General features: G+C 52.7%; 2 protein-coding genes across 4 annotated transcripts in view; one reads left to right on the top strand and one right to left on the bottom strand.

Annotated features, from left to right (window-relative positions):
* NFX1 (nuclear transcription factor, X-box binding 1) overlaps window positions 1-6885 on the top strand; it is a 50495-nt gene extending 43610 nt beyond the window's left edge. The window contains exons 20-24 of the mRNA XM_058672160.1: window positions 2277-2375; window positions 2757-2823; window positions 3821-3966; window positions 4647-4751; window positions 6347-6885. Coding sequence (XP_058528143.1) covers window positions 2277-2375; window positions 2757-2823; window positions 3821-3966; window positions 4647-4751; window positions 6347-6419 — 490 coding nt within the window. The 3' untranslated portion in view covers window positions 6420-6885. The remainder of the gene's footprint in view (window positions 1-2276; window positions 2376-2756; window positions 2824-3820; window positions 3967-4646; window positions 4752-6346) is intronic.
* Window positions 6886-10531: 3646 nt separating this feature from the next.
* Window positions 10532-21982, bottom strand: AQP7 (aquaporin 7). Of its 3 annotated transcripts, none has more exons than XM_058672699.1 (8): window positions 21810-21982; window positions 21090-21140; window positions 17877-17982; window positions 12296-12419; window positions 11793-11930; window positions 11390-11601; window positions 11067-11284; window positions 10532-10861 (listed from the first exon to the last, which is right to left on the bottom strand). In XM_058672699.1, exons 1-8 carry the CDS (start codon window positions 21830-21832, stop codon window positions 10603-10605), a joined length of 1131 nt encoding a protein of 376 aa, XP_058528682.1. In that variant the 5' UTR covers window positions 21833-21982; the 3' UTR covers window positions 10532-10602. The 3 variants fall into 3 exon arrangements, with proteins under 3 accessions (XP_058528682.1, XP_004581275.3, XP_058528683.1); XM_004581218.3 differs by having other exon boundaries at window positions 11483-11601; XM_058672700.1 differs by lacking the exon at window positions 21090-21140.
* Window positions 21983-22420: the final 438 nt, after the last annotated feature.

The following is a 22420-nucleotide window of genomic DNA, read 5'->3' as shown; positions in this document are numbered from 1 at the left end:
GTGGGGAAGGCACTGTAACGTAAAAGCTAAACCTTTACCTGCCCTGCCAGCATTCCACATGGGCACCAGTTCTAGTACCGGCTGCTTCACCTCCAGCTCCCTGCCTGTGGCCTGGGAAAGCAGTGGAGTACGATCTTGGGCCCCTGTACCATGTGAGAGATCCAGAAGAAGCTTCTGTCTCCCAGCCTTTGGACCAACCCAGCTCTAATCAGTGCAGCCATTTGGGGAGTGAGCCAGTGGATGGAAGATCTCTGTCTCTCCTCTAACTCTACCTGTCAAATAAAAAAAGGAAATAAGGGCCCAGCACGATAGTGTAGTAGTTAAAGTCCTCGCCTTGCACACGCTGGGATTCCATATGGTCGCCAGTTCTAGTCCCAGCGGCCCTGCTTCCCATCCAGCTCCCTGCTTGTGGCCTGGGAAAGCAGTGGAGGACGGCCCAGAATCTTGGGACCCTGCACCCATGTGGGAGACCAGGAAGAAAGTTCCTGGCTGCTGGCTTTGGATTGGCTCAGCTCCAGCCATTGCGGTCACTTGGGGAGTGAACCATTGGAAGATCTTCCTCTCTGTCTCTCCTTCTCTGTATATCCGCCTTTCCAATTAAAAAAAAAATCTTTACCAAAAAAAAGGGAAATAAGTCCTTAAAGAATATGTCTCAAGTTTGCTGATATAATTAATGTGCAGAAACTTTGGACTTGGTGGGTACTCTGAGTTACTGTAGTAGTCCCCTCTCTTCATTTTTGTGGGTTCAATGTCTTAGCTACAGCCAGAAAATACTTAATGGAAAATTCCAGGAAACACTAACTCAACAATTTCAACTTGGGTGCCATTCTAAATAGCATGATGAAATCTCACTGTCCCACTTAAACATGAATCATTCCTTTGTCCTGTAAATCCATGTTGCTCCTGTGCACTGTCCGCCCATGAATCACTTAGCAGCTGTCTAGGCCATCACATTGTGGCGGTATTAGTGTTCAGTAACCCTTGTTTACTTAATAATGACCTCAGAGGGCAAGAACAGGGTTTCTGACATGCCTAAGAGAAGCCATAAAGTGTTTCCTGTAAATGAAAGGTAAAAATTTCCCACTTTTGGCCAGCATTGTGGCCAAGCGGGTGAAACTACTGCCTGGACACCACTTCACGACCCAGCTCCTCCAGTTCCCCCCAGCTCCCTGCTAATGTACCTGGGGAAGCACTGCAGGATGACTTTAGTGCTTGAGACCCAGAAGAATCTCCTGGCCCCTGACTTCAGACCAGTCCAGCTCTGGCTGTTTGAGCCATTTGGGGAGTGAACCAGCAGTAAAAGATCTCTCTCTTTCTCCCCACACCCTGCCCACCCTGTAACTCTGCCTTTCAGATAAATAAGTCTTCAAAAAAAAAAGTGAAAAAAAATTTTTGAAATATCCCCCAGCTAATAAGAGAAAAAATGTGTAGTTAAGTTGTGAATATCTTTGACAAGTTATTGTTGTTAATCTCACACTGCCTAGTTTATATGTTAAAATTTATCAAATGTATGTAAATATGAGAAAGAACAGTGTATGGATAAGGTCTTGAAAAATATTTATTCATTTAGATGGCGTAGTTTACTTAAATGGCCACAGCAGTCAGGGTTGGGCCCAAGTCAAGAGCTCCATTCTGGTCTCCCACATAGGAAGCAGAGACCCACGTACGTGCATCTTTGGCCTTCCCAGAAATATTAGCAGGAAGCTGGATCGGAAGCAGAGCAACCAGGACTTGAGACAGCACTCCTGGGATGCCAGTGTCAAAAATGGCAGCTTAACACTGTACTGCGCACTGGTGCCTTCTAGATTTAGTACTGTCCATGGTTTGAGGCATCCACTGGGGATCTTGGAACATGCCCTGAAAGACTGCTGTTTAAGATCATTTCCCAGGGCCCTTGGCTACAAATGGCATAGCACGCTAATCTTCTACCTTCAGTGTTGGCATCCCACATGGCCACTGGTTTTTTTTGTCCCAGCTGCTTCACTTCTAATCCAGTTTCCTACTTATGACCTGGTAAAGCAGTAGAGAATGGCCCAAAGCTTTGGGACCCTGCGCCCAAGTGGGACACTCAGCAGAAGCTCTTGGATCCTGGATTCGGAATGATTCAGCTCTGACTGTTGCAGCCATTTGAGGAGTGAAGCAGCAAGTGGAAGATCTCTGGGTTGCTCACTCACTGCCTCTCTCTAACTCTTTTAAGTAGAAATTAGATTTTAAGATAAAGTATCTTCCCTCCCACTGTGTTCCTTTTATTTGGTATACCTCTCTCACGCTTTCAGGAGGCTGGCAGAGGCATTCGATATCAGTGAAGATTCTGATCCTTTCAACGTACGTTCTTCAGGGTCAAAATTTAGTGATAGTTTGAAAGATGATGCCAGGTATGTAACTTACCTGCTCTTCTAATTGTAGTTCATGGGAGTGATTGATCTTTTAAGATGGTGTATGTAATATGTATTCTTTGTATGACTGGGCCAGTTCAAGTTTATCTATTGTTACGATATAAAATAGTTAATAACATTCTCCCTTGGGAACCTTGGGGGCATGGCCCTGGCTGTTTCTCTGTTATTCTTCTCTGCTCATATATTTTCTCCTTCCTTTGTTCCATTAAAGCTGACCTTCTATTATCTGACAGTTCCTGACCTCTTCAGTTTTTCTGCCAGCCTTGTCCGTTGTTGGCACTTTATGGTCAGAAGGTTGGTGAAAAGGGTTTCTGAAAGAAAAGAACGGATTAAATTAACTGTGATGTTTTCTCATTTCAGAAAAGACTTAAAGTTTGTCAGTGACATTGAGAAGGAAATGGAAGCCCTCGTGGAGGCCGTGAATAAGGTTGAAGTCAAAACATCCAAATAGACATTTTTTTTTCCTAAGACCAGCTTGACTTAAACAAACAACAACAAGCAAGTCCCAGAAATATTGTCAGCCTAGAGTAGTTACAGGGGAAGTTACAACTTCTTGGTCGTTTCTAAAATCCCAGCCACTGTGCTACCCGTACAAGCATGTCATGGTTCATTTGTTGCAGAGATGTCTGTCTGCTGTCACATTGAGTGATGGGAGCCATAGGAGGCCCCAGGTCCCTGCAGACCTGTGTTCTCTCCTGTCACACCGGCTATTTATTGCCCTGACACCTGGAAAGAGAAAAGCCTGTAGGAAAGGTGGACGTCCCGCGAAGTGCTGTGTCTGTCCCGGAGCAGCCAGGGCTCATCAGGCATAGGCACCAGCAGCCAGCGCTGCCCAGTCCACGTCCCAGTGGGGTTGGTGGGAAGCATGAGGTGCTGCTTTCACGCCATCTCTGATGAGGAAAGTTTTCCTCACACCTTCTCATCCCCTCCCCGTGCCCTTCCCTTTCCCCTTTGTGTTCCTGCTTCCTAACAGGAACTAAAGGAGGAAATCAAAAACGTCGTTCCTCTCCTGATGAGGAAACGGTGTCTGTGCCTGTGTGTGTGTGTGCATGGTTTTCAGTGTAGCACATACTTTCCTAAGGAGTGAGATATTCTTATGTAACATGTCTTTGTTTTATTTAGTCATTCTACGGGAATGTTGCAGGACATGTCAGGAGAAATGATTGCCCTTTGTTCCCAAGCCCTTTCCAGGTGTCACAAATGTGACTTACAGAGTAGATGGAAGACAAAAGAAGTGAGAAGTACCTAAGCTCTTATCTCCTCCCCACCGCCCCCCTCCGGCTTGCTGGGCAGTTAATAAAATGCTGCCCGTTGCAAACCTCTGGACTGCAGTCACCCCTTACTAACCCGGGTTGCTGTAGTGGTAAGGAGAGTTGTGTTTTCACGGTGATGTTATCAAGCAGTCATCTTTTCCCTCAATGCAGGGAAAGAACAGTAAGAGAAGCCACTGCTTCCCTCCCATGAACAGAGACCACCGCCGCCTCATCCATGACCTGGCCCAAGTGTATGGCCTGGAGAGTGTGAGCTATGACAGCGAACCAAAGCGCAATGTTGTGGTCACTGCCATCAGGTGGGTTGGTCTTGCTGTCACAGGAAGAACTGTCAGAAGGGCACACTGGACCCAGGGAGCAGGGTGTGTTGGTATTTGCTCTCCCCTTCTTGGACAAGGAAAAGGAAAACCTGCTTCTCTGGGACAGTCCTTCCTGGATACCATAAGGTCAGAGCTGGGGAGCAGAGGGCAGGCCTCCCGTTTAGAGATGCAGAGGCCAAAGATGCCAGCTCCACTGCCAGGGGCAGTGCCAAGTGCCTGAGCCCCACTTCTGCCCTGTTTCCCCACTTGTCTGCTGTGCCTCCCTCCAACTTCTTCTGGCTCCATCCTGCTAGCATAATGAAAACTGAAAAGATGCTAGCCTCTGACTGCAGGCATCCCTGTAAAGCGTAGATGGCCAGCTGAAGCAGTAGTGTTGAGTTGGGAGGGGAGTGGGGACCTAGGGTCCCCGTCAGAGAGTAGTAACTTGCCAATGAAGAACAGGCCAGTGTGGCTTGAGGAGAAGCAGGAACAGGCCTACCAGAGGTGCATGGGCAGGACAGGTTGACATGCAGGGTAGCTTGCCTGGGAACAGACAGGTTATATCACAGGGTTCAGCAGCACGTGTTCCAGAGCCACAGGCACAGGCAGTGCCTGACTGTCTACCTAACTGCACAAATGAGCCTTGTTTTTCAATGCCTTGTGTTTTTGGCTTCTCTCAGAGGGAAGTCCGTTTGTCCTCCTACCACGCTGACAGCAGTCCTTGAAAGGGAGATGCAGACCAGGCCGCCACCACCGATTGCTCACCACAGGCATCAGATGGACAAGTAAGGATTCCGCAGCAATTCTTCCAGGCACCTGTCGTTCAGAGAAGCCAGCACAGGTGGCCTGGCCATTGGTGGCTTCAGGCCTGGCCTTTGGGTATTATTCTTTTGAATAACTGCTGGACACACTTATTCAAGTGGGAAGGATCCTAAGGTTCCTATTTGTTTTGCTCAGTTCCCCCACTGGGGGAACAGACCCTGGTGGTAGCTTCCGCTAGGTAAATGACAGAAAGCAGATGAGTCTGCGTTGCCACATGGTTTCAGACTAAACAACTCAGTTACTCAGAAGATAGAAGTGGGGTTTGGGGTGCGGACCATCAGTGATGGGGATGTGAAGGGGACTGTGAGGACCTCGATGTTCTGCTCTACTTCCCTATAATTTGAGGCATTTTTATAATAACACATTTTGTGACTTAAAGAGCAAAGAAACAGGTTAGCAAATAGTGAACCTGCTGAGTTTGTTCACATCTCTGCCTCCTCTTATCAGGAGGAGCAGAGCTGCCCTCCTACGAGCAAGGCAGCTGGGCTGAAAGATGCTCTGAAGCCCAGAGGGTCCCTGCTCCTGTTCTGGCTGCCACATGGAAAACTTAACAATGCCTCTTCTGTGGGTCCTGCACAAAATCTCCAGAAGGGTGACTGTGGCGATTGCCAAGTCACCAATGAGTGTCCGATAGGCATTTGGAGTTGCTGTTGCCAGGGGAGTCTGTTGAGCATGGTCTCAGCCCAGAGCATCTGGAGCAGTGTAGCTGGCCAGGACCCACTCCACTTGACCCAGTCAGCTCGGTCTACAGATCCTCATAGGCAGTGGTTTTAGAAACATGAGACATATTCCAAGACATGGCCCACAGCCGTGGCCAGTGCCTCTTAGACATAACCACGTGTTGTTGACCTGTTTATAGCAGGCTGTCTTTTTTTTTTCCTTTGCATGCTTTTTTTTTTTAATTTAAAGCTTTAGTAAGGAATATTTTGCAGTTGAGATAATAGTATATTGTTCTTTTTTGTTCCTTTGAGACAGATACAATGTTCCCATCTGTTGGTTTACTCCCAACTGCTGACAGTAGTCAGAGTTGGACCAGGCCAACACAAGGAGCTTGACCTCATTCCAGGTCTCCTGTGTGGTTGGGGTGATCCAGCCACTCAGACTGTAACCTGCTGTCTCCCAGGTGCACATTGGCCGGAAGCTGACATCAAGTGCAGAGCTAGGATTTGAACCCAAGCACTCAGATAAGGGAAATACACATCCCAAGTGACATCTTTACTATGCTAAATGCATGTCCCAAGAGAACAACATTAACATGAGCATACTTCAGAATTTTGTGGAAATTTAACTAAAAGATAAGTGTGTTTCATGCAGAAATGTTTTGAAATCCATGTGTAGTTTTTTCACAGTGCACATTTTCCATAAAGATTTTGAGGCTCTCTCATAAAATGAGTTTCTGTGTGCCTGGCACCAGACTTCAGCCATTTCCCAGCTCACATTTGCCTTGCTAGCTTATCAGAGCTTCACAGGTGATAAATCAACTGGCCTGTAACGGTCTCAAGACCTCCATCTGTTTCCCCACAGAGAAAAGACGAGCTGTTCTTTGTCGGCTTTACAGGAACCCCGGCAGCAGTCATCTACAGAGAGTGGCCAAGGAGCCGGTGATTGACTACTTTGATGTCCAAGACTGAGCAGACCCAGATGCACTTAGGTCACAGAGAGAGGAGCTGCAGTGGACACTTGTTCGCCGGCAGACCCGTCGTGCTCACTCTGTCTGCCGGAATCCCAGCCGCATGTGCCATCTCCTTCTGACACATGCGGAGCATGAATGGGTCAGAAATACCCTCGTCTGTCTGTGAGACCAGATCCCCTCCTTGTACAGTCACTAGCCGTTCGGTCCTATATTTGAAGAGGCTTCTCTCACTGTCACTGTGATTGCTCTGAGGGCTGGGGGAATGTTGGACTTTCCTTGGACAAACCAGAATTTTAGCCTGAAATCTGCTTTGTGGCACCTTAGTCATTGTCTCACCTATTCTTTGTCGCCCTGAACATACGTGGAACGCCACACAGACCCTGCTTGCTTTACCCTAACTGAATGCCATCTGTAGAAAGGCACTGTTGATTTCTCCATCTAAAATACACAGCATGGAATTGGTACACGTGTATACCAAGCCAGTCCTTTGATCAAGAACTCTGAGAAGGAAATCTGGATTTATTTTTGTGAGTCCCAGCTCTGTCTGTTGTAGAACTAGGAGAAGGGTCAGATTCCATTACAGAATTCCATTTTCTTAAACCCCTGGTGTTTCTCAGACTGTTTCACCGAGCCTGTGCAGTGATAGTTGAGCCATCCCCTATCATGGGAGATGATACAAAGTAAGCATGTCCTTCTTCCAGGTTCACACTGGGGTCTAAACTGATCCATGTAGCCCTAACTCCTCTGGCTCGATTAAGAGTCGCACGTGCACACCATCCTGTGTTACTTTTTCCTAGGTTTTCAGCAGACGAGTGCACTTGCCATGCCCTGAGCTCTGGACAGCCCAGGTGCCCGCTCGAGCTGTTCTTTAAGCTCTTCCATGATGGCTGCTTTGACACTTACCTTAATTTGGTCCTGTTTGCATTGACTCCCCTCTGGCTTGGAGACCATCAGCTGATTCATTCCCCAAGTGGCTGCTATGGCTAGAGCTGAGCTGATCAGGAGCCAGGACCTTCTTTCGGGTATCCCACATGGGTGCAGGGTCCCAGGGCTTTGGGCCGTCCTCAACTGCTTTCCCAGGCCACAAGCAGGGAGCTGGATGGGAAGTGGAGCTGCCAGGATTAGAACCGGCGCCCATATGGGATCCTGGGGCTTTCAAGGCAAGGACTTAAGCCGCTAGGCCATGCCGCCGGGCCCAGGGTGAGCACTGTTGACCCAGCAGTGACCAGATGGTGGAGGACAGAATCTCTAACTGCAGAGCTGGAAGGGCCTGGCCTGGGCCTAGGGAGTGGTTCCTGCCCCCCTCTTCCAGCTCAGCTGCAGCCTCAGCTGGCTGAGGGAGTAGGGAGAGGAGTCTGCAAAGTGCCAGAAGCAATTGGAGTCAGGGGCTGCCCAGATGGCAGCCAATGCAGCTCCCTGAGATCACACGGCTGGACCCAGGGCCTGGAGCATGGGGAAGGACCAAGGTATCCTCAGTGTACACCCCAGCGGGCTCCTGGAGCTGCCAGGCCCGTCCCCATCCCACACATGCCATGGCCACTTCTTGTTTATCTTTGTAACTACATGGTACACCCATAGCACATTTACGTAAGTTGTGGAGAATGATCACTTGACAAACCCGGACGGCACCCTGGAGCTCCGGGCTGCAAAGTCACGATCTGTAGGTTCCAGGCCTGTGCTTTTCCATTTTCCACATCCCTTGCTCCCTAGAGGAATTATCCCCCCTCCCCTCATTTGCCGTTCATAAGCATAGACATTATGTTAAAGCTGCTAATATGATTTTTAACATTAATTTATTTGAAAGGCAGTGTGATCTTCCAACCTCTGGTTCATCCCCCAGAGGGCTAAAAGGGCTGGGACTGAGCCAGGCTGAAGCCAGGAGGCCGGGACTCTGTCCAGGTCTCCCACGTGAGTGCAGGGACCCACGCAGCTGAGCAATCTGCTGCTGCTCTCCCAGATGCGTTAACAGGGAGCTGGACAGAAAGAGGAGAAACCAGGACTCGAACTGGCACACTGGCATGGGTTGGAATGGTAGCACTGAAAGCAGCAATTTAATTCCCAGCACCACAAGGCTAGTTTTTCATCCCCTTTTGTTAACCACACACACGTGTGTTTCCCATAGTATCATGACATTTCACTCGTCGGGAGCTGTCACGCTGCGTGTAGCCACATCCACGAAGCCTGGCTGCCTGGCTCTCCCCTTCAGCTCTCTCCTAATAAGACAACGCTGCGGGTGTTGATGGCCAGGCACCATGGCACTGTGTAAGCCCAGCATATTGTACTGTCACAGCCACCCAGAGGGGGGTGATATTCTCACCCTGTTTCACAGGCCCAGGGTGCCTGAGTGACTTGCCCAAGACCACACAGCCCTCATTGTCCAGGGTCACCTCCCCTAACCTGGGCTATTTATCTTCCTCCCCAGAGGAGCCTCTTATCCCTGCTGTATCCTTGGGGGAGCACACTGCCTGGGCCAGACAGGAAGTCCTCCCTCCCTCCCTCTCCTGTTCTTCTAGTCACCCGTCCCTCCTAGTGCTGGTCACATCCCGAGTTTACTCTCTGGGTCCTCAGCACTGACCTCTTCAGTACCCACTCTGCTCACAGCCCCAGCCCCACCCCCTGCACACACAGCAGCTCAGGAGGCCCTCTGGTCATCTTACTACTGTCCACCCTCCAGGAGAAGTGCAGCCACCTCTGTGCTGCCCTTGGTGGCTCCCAGCTCCACAAAGGGCACCCTCACCTCCCATGTTGCTGTGTCTGCTCCTCTGAGAAGCCCTCCGGGAATTCCTTCTGCACCCCACAGCCCCCAGCAGCCCAGGCTAACTTGTTTGGCTCCCCCCTGGCAGATCCTCCCCCTGCCACCACCATTACAGGCACTCCTCCCAGACAGGATGCTGGCCCTCATGCACTGCATATACCCCACTCCCAGATAGGGCCTGCACACAGTAGGAGAGCAGGATCATTCCTGAAAGATTTATTTATTTGAAAGAGTTACAAAGAAAGGTGTTCCATACACTGGTTCACCCTCAGCTTGCTCTTCAGGCTGAAGCCAGGGTCTTCCATGTGAGCAGAAGGAACCCAAACACTTGAGTCATCCTCCATTGATTTTCCCAGGTGTATTAGCAGGGAACTGGATGGAAAGCGGAGCAGCTGGGACTCGAACTGGTGCCCATTCGGGGTGCTGGTCCTTCCTGCCTCTTCTTTTTTTGGTCTTCTTGTAATTTTTTTGAAGATGTATTTATTTTTATTGGAAAGAGATATTTACAGAGAAAAGAGACAGAGAGATTTTCCATCCACTGGTTCACTCCCCAACTGGCCACAATGGATCTAGGGTTCCAAGGCTCTGGGCTGTCCTCTCCTGCTTTCTCAGGCCACAATCAGGCCTGCTCCTACAGGATGCTGGTGCTTGCAAATGGAAGATGAACCAATTAAGTCATTACACCAGCCCCATCTCCTCAGCTTTTTGCCTTTTCCTTCCCAACTTCTCATGTGGGACAGCTCTGGTTCCAGAACAAAGAACCCACTCCCTTACCTCCTTCTCAGTCCATGCCAGGCATTGGCAAGGGAGTGAACACTGACTCTTGGAATTGGGGCAGCAGGTGGGAAAAAAAAAACTGACTCTGTGTGTGAAACACAGATACTCAAATGGGAAGTCAGCACCTGGCACTTGTGGTGAGGAAATCACACATGCGGTTGTGGAACCAAGGACCACAAGGCTGCTGAAGAGGCATGGTGGTGCAGATGGAGAGATTCCAACCTGTTCTGGGGCTCTGGTCTGAGAAGAAGAGCCAGGGAAGGGGCTGGAGTCCTGTCCTCAGGGTAGCCCTAAAGCTAACCCCCCAAATCCCTGGGGCTCCCTCTGCCTCCCGTCTTCCTGAAGCTCCTCCACCCTGTACCTGGGTTGGGGGCCCTTTCTGCTCTAACGTCTCGCCCCCTACCCCCAAATCACAGGGCTGTTCTTCCCCATTCCCCTACAAGGCGGTACTCCAGCTCCCAGGGGCTGGAATAAAGTGAGGCTTCCTTGGCTTGGGCAGCCCCAAGCTAAGACATGACCCTGGAGCTCCTGGTGGAAGAAGCCAGCAGGGAAGGCCAGCCACAGGAGGCCCCAAGAGGTGGGGAGGGTGCCGCTGCAGGACCACTTTTTTTTTAATTGGGATAGTGGCGGAGTCACCAAGTGTCTCTACTCAGAAGCTCTCTAGGGGCATGGAGTCGGTCACAGTGGGGATGGGCTGCACGGAAGGTGTGTTGATGGACATCACAGGGAAGTGAGAGCTGGTCTTAGGCAGCGCAGTTAGCCCATGGTCTTCAGTCACCGCAGAGTTCTCTTGTCCCTGGGACTCCTGTGGGGCCCGGGAGCCAATGAAGACCAGGTGGACAATGCCACCTATGTAGGCACCCATGGGTGGCGCCACCACTGGTACCCACCACCAGTTCTCGCTGGCCCTGCAGGCAAGAGATGTAATGACCAAGTGGACACCTGCATTTACCTGGGGCCAACACTGGTCAATTAACAGAGTCATCTTCCTCTCTTCTCTCCCCTAAGACACCCAAATCTGATTCAGGGACAGAGCTGACACCCAGTGCAGGAGCTGGATCTGCACCCAGGCTTGGCCTGGGGGAGCTGTGAGGGTATAGGCAGGGGTAGTACCTGAACACCTCTGTGCCCCAGCCAGCAATAAAGGTGAAGAAGCGGGGAGGCAGGTCCCGGGATGGATTGATAGCATAACCGGTGTTCATGCCCAGGGATACTCCAATGATGGTAACTAGGATGCCGGTGACCAGGGCTTGTGTGCCCGGCAGCGCTGGGTTGTTTTCCTTGTCAGTGATGGCTAAGATACAAAACTGGAGCATTCCGGTCAGTACCACCTAGGGAGCAGACACCATGGTAGCCCAGGTCCCACTCTACCTCACCCAGCCCAGCCATGAAGCCCCAGCACTTCCCCAAGTCCATGTGCCTACGCACACACACACATACACTTGGGCAGGAACCGATCTTGGTACAGTCTCCCATCCAGGCTTCTGAGGAGGGCCTTGGGGAGCAGCCCCCAACCCTGGACCACTGACCTCATTCAGGAAGCCCCACCACAACGTCATGTGCTCAGGAAGATAGGTAGCAAAAATGCCTGCGGTGGCCTGGGGACCCGTCACTGCCAGCTCTCCACCGGAGAAGTGGAGAATGGCCCCTAGGGAGACACACACTGAGTGGGCACCTGCCCTAACTGAACTCCCCAGGCCTCCCCCAAAGGAGACGGCAGGGTGGAGGGCTGGGGAGCAATCCCAAGGCTCTGTGTTTTAACCGAGTTGGGACCCCGCAAGCGGGAGGTGGAGGGGAGAGCGGGGGTTGGAGGCAAGTGGCCCAGGGCTAGGCGCCTACTGTAGAAGAGGCCGTAGATGGTGGCGGCAGCGGTGAAGGAACCCAGGAACTGGCCCAGCACGTACACGGGGTACTTCCTCCAGGACATGCGGCCCAGCGCACAGCTAGCGAAGGTCACAGCTGCGTTCATGTGGGCCCCTGAGGAGGGAAGGGGGTGAAGGGCCAGGGATTGAGGGCATGAAAGGCAGGAAAAAGTAATGAAGGATGCAGGTGTCTAGGCAGCACATCCTCTGTGACAGCACTCCCAGACACACCACCCACAAGCCAGTGACCACCATCTTTGTCCACCATAGAGAAAAGGAAATCACCTGCCCACAGGGACCCGCTACTCACAGTGGTGGCCCCTGGAGAGTCTCGGGAGGTAAGGGACTCTAAGAGTTCTCCTGCCCGGGGTGACTGGGAAAGTTGACACCCAGCTATGTGGAAGCAGAGGCCAATTGGAAAGGACCTGTGGGGACCCCTGGCCTTGCTCAGGTGGGTGAGGCCTGGCCTCTCTCACTCACCAGAGATGTTGCCTGCCACGTGCACTCCCATGGTGACACCGAAGCCAAAACCTATGTTGACACCGAGGTAACTCCCGTGCGTCTGATCTAGGACCATGTGGGCCACAGAACCCAGACCAAACACCTGCAAGGAAGGGCTTTTGAGGGGCCCAGGGCTGGGCTCCCAGCATTGTCCCCAAAGACCCTGTGCTGCCTTCTTCCAGAACCTTCTCTTCCCTTCCCATCTAGGGCTCTGAACCTGAGCCAGTGAGAGCTGCTTGATGGAAGCCAGGGCTCAGGCAATGAAAGCAAAGCCTCTCATCATGCACACACAAGGTGCCTGGACCCCAATCCTTCAATCCCCAGGAGGAGGCAGGCCTGGGTGGGTGGCTTATCTGGGTTGCGTCCTTAGGGCAGTTTGCACTCAAGCTTGAGGAAGATTCTCCAGGGGTCTCCAGGCTGCAGGCACAGTGAGAGTGTGGTTCCCAATTCTCCTGCCCTCAACTCTGTCACCTGGCCCTCGGACATCATTCACAAAGGTCCTGCTCTCGTGCACCTATCACCACTCCATCTGCTTGAGAGACCCAGACCTCTGCAAGGAGTGAAGAGGTCCTCACTCAGCCTCCAGTTACACCCTCCTCCCCGGGCCTGGCCTCCACTGGTTCCCATAGACTTGAGTCTCTTCTTTCCTAATAAACCTTGCCGGCTCAGTCCAGCCTGCCTCTACAGCCATGGATTTCTGGGCTGCTCCTTGCTGGTGGCCATCCCTGCATCCCTTCCCATGTACCCCTCTTCTCTCAGTCTGGCTTCTGCTCACATGGAAGCCCCCTGACAGGGCTCCAGCAGCCTCCTCATCTGCCCAAGTGCTCCCAGGCAAGTATCTAACCTTGACTTTGCCACCTGAGCTGCTCTTCGCCATGCTGGCGTCCTGCCGGGCACCCCCCTCCATGCCTCCCCTTCCTGGTCTTTTCCCCTTTTGCTGGCCACATGGCTGTTTCCAGCTCCTGCTATTGTTTCCCATAGGTCTCGTGAACACATCTGATTCAGGCTATTTTCACCCCTAACTCCAGTCACTCTTCCTGGATCTTCTCACCAGAACTGTAGCATCAGTTGTGCCTGAAGCACCAAAATTCCCCATCATCTCTCCACCTGGGAGCCACATTTCTATTTCTAAATACCCTGGAGGATCCCCAGACCATCATGGTCTCCATCAGCTCACCCTGTGTTCTGTTGCTCACTCTCGGCTCCCCATCCCGGTGTGCCATGCCAGAAACCCAGAAGTCACTGATGAGAGCTTCCCCTCTGCCCTGCTTCCCAGCACCCCACTCACTCTTGGGACATCCTGTTGGAGCTCCTCCTGAAAGCCAGAGGCTCCTTCCTGACCACATCCACCCCTTCTTCAAACATTCACAGGCTGCCCTCCAATTCCAGGATGAAGTCCTAATTCAGTACCCAGTCACTGAAACCCCTTCAGAGGGGCGGGCATTGTGGCACAACCAGTGAAGGCATCACTTGGGGTGTCCACCTGCCCTATCTGAGTCATTGGTCCAAGCCTCAGTTATTCTGTGCTTCTAAACCAGTTTCCTGTTTACATGCTTGGGAGCTAGCAGCGGAAGGCACAAAGACCGGAGTTGTTGCTACCCACATGGGAGACTCACATGGAGTTCCTGGTTTCTGCCCAGCCCTGCTCTGACTGTTGGGCCATTTGAGGAGTGAACTAACAAATGAAAGACTCTATCTCTTCTCCTTCTGTTGTGTGTGTGTGTCTAACCTTGCCTTTCAAATACATAAACGCATATTAAAAATAATAAAAATCCCCATCATTCTAAGTTCAAACTCTCGGTCCCCTGAGCATGCAAATTTCCAACCCTTGCCCTGTGGTTCATGAGCAGAGCTGGCCTTCTAGGGCCCTAGTGGTTCCAGCCCCTCCCCAGCCTGGTCAGTGAACAAGGCCCTGCCTGTTAAGTACCCCCAATAGCGAGGAGGTCAGTTCCATGGACCACACCCCTGTAGGCTACAGATGGTCTGCTGTCCTCATCCTGGTGGCAATAAATGGGACCCAAGGTCACCCCAGGCTCTTGGGGAAGTGCCTCCACGTGCTGACTCACAGAGCATGCTATCATGGAGCCAGCACCCCACTTCCTGGCACAGGTTCCACAGCTAAGAATAACAGCACAATGCCTGGTATGTGCACAAACCTTGCAAAGCTCTTTTGCAAATGTCCCTTCCCTTCCGTCTTCACAGGAAAACTGTGTAGCTAGTGTTGGGTTCTTTAAAAAGTTTTATTTTTAGGGGTGGGGAGAACCCAAGTATCTATGTAACTGTGTCACATAATACAATGTAATTAATGAAGTTAAATAATAAATAATTAAAAAAATAAAAAAAAAAGTTTTATTTTTACTTGAAAGGCAGATTTTATGGAAAAGGGAGAGACAATGAGATCTTTCATCTGTTGGTTTACTCCCCAAATGGCCACTTGGGCTGGAGTTAGGCTACTCTGAAGCTGAGTCTCCATGTAGGTACAGGGTCTCAAGGACTTGGGCCATCCTCTGCTGCTTTTCTAAGTGCATTCTCAGGGATCTGGATTGGAAGTGGAGCAGCTTGGCCTTGAACTGGTGCCCATATGGGATGGCAGCCCTACAGGCTGAGGCTTAACCTATGATTCCATGGGGACAGCTCCATAGGTAGTGTGGATGAGGAAACTGAGGCCTTTAGAGGAGTTTTGAATGCAGTTGGGCTGCTAGGAGCAGCCCTCTTCCCTTCTCTCCTACCTCCCCCAGATACAGGGGAAAAACTTTCCCTCACTCCTCAGCCCTTCCCACCCTAATCAGTAGTCTACATGGGTGTCCGTCCTTCTCAACTATGTAAACATCATCAAAAATAAAACATTTATTTATTTTAAAAGAGGTGTCTTGAACTATTCAAAATCTGGAAATGAGAGCTTTACCCCAGCTGAGGAAGAGCTAATGAGTCAGTCTTAGGAACTGTGCTGAACCTAAGCCAAAGGGTAGATTAGAGAAGTGAAGAATCAAGACTGGTAGTAGGGGCAGGTGTCATGGTACAGGGTGTAAAACTGCTGCCTAAAATGCCTGTATCCCACATGAGTCCTGGCTGCTCCACTTCCGATCCAGCTCACTGCGAATGCACCTGAGAAAGCAGTGGAGGATGGCTCAAGTACCTGGGCCCCAGTCTCCTACATAGGAGACCTGGATGGAGTTCCAGGCTCATGGCTTCTGCCTGGCCAATGTCAGCCAATGCAGCCATATGGGCAATAACCCAGCTGGTGGAAAAATCTCTCTCTCTCTCCACAAAAACACACACGTACGTGTATAAATATCACTCTTTCAAATAAAATAAATGTAAAGAGAGAGATTGAGTGATACTAAAGCAAACTGACTTTACGCTGGACTTAAGGTGTGATCTCAGGCAAATACCCGAGACTCATGGAGCCCCCAACCCCCAGCTGTGAAGTGCCCATGCCCCAGGCCGCTGTGATGATGTGAGAGGACACCCCATGTAAGGGCTGAGTCCCCTGGTGCTCAATAACGTCAGAGGAAGAGAAACACAGGTGTGTGCCAGCCTCCAAGTGTGTGGGTGGTGCCTGCTGTCCCTAAGAACTCCCCAAGGGGTGACCAAGGTTCCAAGGTTTAACAGCCCTCATGGGGCTGGAATGTCTTGTCATAAATGAATGACTTTGTCCTGGGCTAAGGAGAGATAGGAGTCAGCTGTTGCCAGTCACAGCTCAGGAGACTGGGAAAGAGGGCGGGGTGGAGAGGGAGGGAGAGTGATGCAGGGAGCGCGCTCCTCACAGCGGCAAGGGGCCCAACGCGTGTGTCCAGGAGGTTGGCACCAGGCCTCTTCCACACAGTTCTGCCAGCTCGCTGGGAGTGTTCTCTAACGAGGGAGCTCATTCTGGATAGCTAAGATTCTTTTGGTAAAGGCCACACAGCCAGAAGACAACAGAGCCAGGATTCAAACCCATCACCAAGGCCTGGGCAGGCCCAGTTCCTCACATTTACCACCTGAGAAGACAAGCTTGGGACTGGACAGATGCCCACCAAGGCCGGCTGGGAACTCAGAACCTAGGTGTGCAGGGTGCCTCACGCCCTGGGACACTCTGTGTGTCCCATCATCTCCTGCACTGTGGCTCAGTGCACAGTGTACACCCAGCCCTGGACATACCACACTTTCAACACATACACACACACATACTCACACACACACACGTTCACCTACAATCTTACATACACACACACACACAGCCCCAAATACACTCATACTCCCATCACACACACACATACTCACACACACACACACACGTTCACCTACAATCTTACATACACACACACACACAGCCCCAAATACACTCATACTCCCATCACACACACACATACTCACACACACACACACACGTTCACCTACAATCTTACATACACACACATACAACCCCAAATACACTCATACTCCCATCACACACAACCCAGCCCCAGGTACTCTCACACTTTAAACCCATGCAGGTTCACTCACACCCTTACACACACACACACAGCCCCAGGTTCACCTACCCTCACCTCCTCCAGCTGCCTCTGACTGCCTTTGCATCCCTTCCCAGGAATCCCTCTTCTTTTCCCAGGCCTGAAAGTCCATGGCACTTGCTTAGGGCACAGGCTTCCGGGCCTGGGGACAGACTGGAAGTCAGTGGAAAGAGGACCAGGGTCCCTCTGCCCCATGCTCCCTGCAGCCTGTCATCTGTGCCCATCACACTCAAGAAGAGCCCATGACGAGGATTCCCAGCGACCTGGGACCCTGGTCTGTGTGCAGCTTCCCACCTGCTGATTACGCCCTCCTGGCGGGACAGGCCCTGGCCCTCATGGCCCTTTCTGGTTCCCCTGTGTCTTCTGATGGCTGCACCAGTGCCTGACTGCACACACAGAAGCCTCCCTGCTGGCCCCAAGCTGGGATCTCAACCCACCAGGGCTTCTCAATGCCATGACTACAGCACTGGGCAAGTTCCTCCTTCCCTGGTCACCACCCCTCTCCCCTGTAGGTCCTACAGGGCACCCAGAATTCTCTTCTAAACTCTGCATCCTAGGGGCCAGTGCTGTGGCATAATATATTAAGCTTCATCTGCAGTAGTGCCATCCCATACAGCTGCTGGTTCATGTCCCAGCTGCTCTGCTTCCAGTCCAGCTGCCTGCTAATGGGCCTGGAAAATTGAAAGATGGCCCAAGTCTTTGGACACTGCACTTGCGTGAGAGACCCAGGAGCAGCTTCCAGACTCCACACCCAACCACATCGCAACCCTGCTGGGTAACCTCCATCACTTCCTCGCCCTTCTCAGGATTGTATCTCAGAGGCTGACTTCCAAGCTTCACTTCACCCTGTCTCCCCTGGATTTCCCATCCCCACTGCCATCCCTTATCCCTAACACCCCCACTTCCCAGCCACAGATCCATTCTGTCCCCAGGAAAATTGGTGAGAAAGGCCCCTCTCCACACTTCCCATTGCTTCTTCCCCAGACTCCCACCTCAGGGGCGCTGGACAAAGGACCCCCAGTCTGCCTTCCAGGGCCCCATCCACACCGTGCCACCTGCTCACTCACCATCATGACGTAGGTGCTCAGGAACTCTGCCAGGAACTCTCGCACAGTCTCCTTCTGCAGGATTGCATGGATCCTTGGAAGTACAGGCTCAGAGACCATCCGGGAGCTGTGGGGCGGGTGAGCTGAAGCTGCAGCCAAAGTCAAAGCCATGGACAGAGAGCAGGGGCAAGTCTGCGTGCCTGCTGCACAGCAGCCCTTCGCCTCCTGGCTGAGTTAATGGGTAATCCTCACAGCACGCTCCCCACAGACACCTCCTCTTGCTTAGGGAAGCTGGGAAGCGCTCGGCCAGGAGACACCACAGAACCTCGGGGCAAGGGCAGTGCCTGGGCTGCATGGGTGGTCAGCCTCTGCTGTCCTCTAGTTGGTACTCAAGCAGTGGGAAAGGCATAATGAAGGAGGTTCTTGGCTGAGGGGTGAGCTGCAAGTGTAATGGGCAGTGCCCAGGGGCACAGAGCAAGGGGACCCAGACTAGAGAGAGGAGCCCAGCTATCCGCCTGTCTCTCTGCCTGCTTATCTCTAGGAACCAGAGCTTTGGGGTCACAGGCCCAGGGCCCAGCAATGGTGAGGCACTCTGCCAACAGAATGGGGTGTGGCAAAGTTTGCTGCTGGGCCCTCACGGCAGCCCGAGGTCTGAGGCCTGCGCTGGCTTCTGCAGAAGATAAAGGGTCAGAAGATACCCGGGCTGTGTGAGATGCACACATGAGGGCGGGCAGAGAAGGAGAAGAGCAAGGACTGTGTCTACTTCCTCAGCACAGAGCAGGTGTACAGCAAGCCACATGGAATGAATGAGCACAGGGGAGTCTGCCTTACTCTGGGCTAGATCCCCTGGGGATGCCTACAGCGCTGGTGCTTGATAAATACTTGTGTCATCAACACCTGGTTAGGTGAAGTTGTTCCAGGCCCTATGGTCTGTGTGTTGGGGGGGACACAGGACTGGGGCTTGGGGGAAATTATAGGCTCTGAGGAATTAGAGGGAAAAATGGACAGACTACAGATACCCCTAGGTGTGGCCTTGGTGCTTCTTCAGACTAGTGAGCCTGCCCCCCTGGCCTCTCCCCACACAGCCCCCCGGCCTCTCCCTACTCAATCCCCCTCGGCCTCTTTGGTGGACAGCAGCATTTCCTTCATCTCGTCAAAGCGAGCACAGGGGTGAATGTTGTCCAGGGACCCTCCACTGATCAAGCTGAGGCTCCCTGTTCACCTCCCATCCACCCCGGGCCTTGCTCCACTCCTTACACTGGGGAAAGCAACCCAGGCTTAGCATGTAGATGTGGCCTAGACAACCCACCAACACCCCATTCAACTCCAGTTCCCATGCTGCCTCCTCCGGAAACCCCAGTCCCTACAGAAGGCCTCCCCAGTCCTGAGGAAGAAGCTGAGAGCAGGCAGGCACGGAGCAGGGATCCCCCAGGACCATCAAGGGGAGGTGTCAGAGGAGGCAGATGGAACCACCAGGAGAAATCAGAAAGCCCCATTCCTCCCTCCTCCCCAGCATCAAATCAGCAGCAGCTGGCCAAGGAACCACCGAATGCCTCCTCTGTCTGCCCTACACAGGTACTGCAGGAAAGGCTGCTGGCAGAATCCCAGGTCTCAGGAAGTAAAAACAACTGATGAGGGCCCAGCACAGTAGCCTACTAGCTAGAGTCCTGGCCTTGCATGCACCAGGATGCTGTATGGGTGCCAGTTCACATCCCAGCTGCTCGCTTCCCTTCTAGTTCCCTGCTTATGGCCTGGGAAAGCAGTAGCGAACAGCTCAAAGCCTTAGGACCCTGCACCGTGTGGGAGATCCGGAAGAAGCTCCTGACTCCTGGCTTCAAATCAGCTTAGCTCTGGCCATTGTGACCACTTGGGGAGTGAACCAGCAGATGAAGATCCTTTCTTTCTCTCTAAAAATAATAATAAAAAAAAATTATGGAGCCAGCAACTCCAAAGGAGGGATGGGTTTCGCCCTGTGGGATTGACTGGGAGGGGCTGGCCAGAGGCAGGAGAGAAAGCGACATGAGATGGGCAGAGAAGGGCCAGCTGCAGATGCAGGTGTCCCCACCCATGGAGCCTGGTGGAGGATTAAGCAGGACAAGAGCCTCCCCACAACCCCAACCACAGAGACCAGGGCTGGGGGCGAGAGAATGAAGGCATGCAAGCATCAGGAGGCCTCCCCCACAGTCAGGCCACATGGTGACGCCCCTGTGAGTGTACCAAACGCTGCAGGAGCCCAGGTGAGTCTGAGCAGAGAGGGAAGGTCCAGGAAGACCGCAGGTGCTGGCTTAAAGCAGTGGGAGTGGCCAAGGCAGCCCGCAGGAGAGAAGCTGTAGGTTTAGGTCAGAGAATGAACAGCCCCGTGGCAGATGTATTGAATCCGAGAATCCCACTGGACCTTTGGGTGCAAAAGACCAGTAAAAAGGCAGCTGGTTGGGTGATCTGAGAGACCACACAGAAAGAGCCACATTGGAGCTTAGGCGGACTAGTTGAAGGAACGGGTATAGACTAAGAGAGCATACAAGAAGACTAGCTTGCAACCTGAGGACTGGATGGGTCGTCAGCTCATCTAAGTAATCTGTTAGTGAGGGGCAGCACAGCTAATAACTCCCCAATGCTTTAATGAACTATCCAGTCCAGCAACTTAGCCACTTCTCTTATTAGCCAGTCATGGACTCAGTCCGTTATTGCATCATTTGTGAACTTGTTTAGCCATTGAAGCTAACTGGTCAACCACAAACTCTCCAGCTAACTTCAACCATTCCTCTTGCTAGTCAACATTTCTTCACTCCATATGCATCTACTTAGGAGTCGGTCAAAAACAAGTCTCCCAGGGAGAAGCCTGGGAGGGGTGTGTGTGTGTGTGTGTGTGTGTGTATGTGGAGAGGCTGGAAAATTGTTGTTCATGTTTTGAAAGGGAGAGAGAGGGCGGCAGAGGGCGCGGGAAAGCACTGCCATCCAGGCGCTCACGACACCTAGGGCTGGGCCAGGCCAAAGCTGGGAGCTGGGAAATCAATTTGGGTCTCCCACAGGGGTGATGGGAGCTCAGCTCCTTGAACCATCCCCTGCTGCCACCCAGGGTGCATATTGGCAGAAAAAGTGAAAGAGACCCCTTCTCTGGGGCCCGTGGGAAGTGGGTGGGTGGATGGGGAGGAGGGGAACTGGGGGGAAAGGCTGAGGGCAGGACAGGGGGAGCTCTGAGGTGAGGCTGGGGGCGGGGGGATGACGGGTGCTTACCACCTCTGCCTGTCTGTCGAAGCCATATTTTGTCTTCCAGATAATTCCAGGCTGTGGAACCAACATTAAGTCACTAAGACAAGGGGTAGCCCCTGATGGTGCCACCCCTAGCCCACCAAGGGGGCGGGGAAGGTGGGCGTGCCAATGGGGAGAGGCCCTGGAGCCCCACCCTCCTCTGTCCATGCTGGGGGAAGGTAGGAGGTTGGGGGCAGGACTCCTGACCCCTGGACCAGGTCTGTCAGAGTTTCTCCTGACCTTCCCAAGCCTGAAACATGGCTCTGGACTCTGGAAGTGCCCACAGCTTCCCCTTAGCAACTCCAGCCCCTGACACGTTGTCTACCCTCAGGTCCTCTTGCTGTGGGATTCCAGGGCCTCTTCTTGGACACACACACAGAACAAGGACCTGAGAGCTCTGACAGCCCCTACCTCAGAAAAAACTGTCACCACCTGCCTTTCTTAAGCTTCTCCCTTCCCCAGGGACTCCAACTGCCAGCATGGAGAAAGCCCCTGAGTATCTGTCCCTGGGGTCCTCTGTGCTCTCCAGCCCTGCTGATCGCACCTGCTACAGCTCAGATTGGGGGATCACCAAGATTCCGTCTAGCCCCAGGGAAGGGGACTCGAGGGGCAAAACCAGCCCAATAAGCACCCCTGGTGCCCCACGTCTGACCACATTGTTCTCCCAGCCCATTCTCCCACCATGAACCCCAATAGCAGACTTACAGGCCAAGGAGAGAGTGGGACATGCCTGTGTCCCAGACGCACAGGACTGATTCCAAATACAAAGTCAGGCCTTCACCTCCAAGTTTGGGTTGCTGCCTCAGACAATCCCACGGTCACGTCCTCTGCAGTACAGTTCCCAGCGAGAGGCCCCAGTGCCACCCCTGCCTGGATCCCCGTCCCGCTGCGCCCTGCTCAGTGCTTGCTCCCTGATTTGGCCCCAGGCTGGGCCCCACGGCCCGCCTTCAGGTCCCCCTGGCTGGAACCACCTCTCAGTCTGCTCCCTCTTCTCCAGGGGAGAGGTTAGTAGGGCAAGGGGTTTTAGCCAGTACCGCTGGAGCCAAGCGAAAATATGTCACCCAAAATAGCACCCATTCTTCTGCCAGCAGGAAGAGCCAAGCCAGAGCTCCCAGTGAGACCTCTGGGCCTCACGGTCTCAAAGGGAAGGCAGGTGCACCGGGGCCCAAGGGTGGGTCTGGGTCTGAGCCTCGGAGCCTCAGCCAGCCTTCCCAGCACCCCAGGCCTGGAGGAGGCTGCAGAAGCTCCTGGAGCCCCCAGCTGTGGGGAGAACTGCAGAGAATGGAGACTGGAAACCCGGGGTTTGCCCTGTGAGG

This window comes from Ochotona princeps, chromosome 14, assembly GCF_030435755.1.
Source record: "Ochotona princeps isolate mOchPri1 chromosome 14, mOchPri1.hap1, whole genome shotgun sequence".
Classification (NCBI taxonomy): domain Eukaryota; kingdom Metazoa; phylum Chordata; class Mammalia; order Lagomorpha; family Ochotonidae; genus Ochotona; species Ochotona princeps.
The sequence above is the reverse complement of the archived record's forward strand: the minus strand, read 5'-3'. Positions and strand labels throughout refer to the sequence as shown.

Coding starts and splice junctions, on each gene's coding strand:
- AQP7 (XM_058672699.1), bottom strand. CDS start 21,832: ATGTCCCACTCTCTCCTTGGCCT. Junction 21,141..21,809: donor TCCCACTCTCTCCTTGGCCT/GTAAGTCTGCTA, acceptor TTGGTTCCACAG/CCTGGAATTATCTGGAAGAC. Junction 11,602..11,792: donor CATCTACGGCCTCTTCTACA/GTAGGCGCCTAG, acceptor GTGTCTCCCTAG/GGGCCATTCTCCACTTCTCC.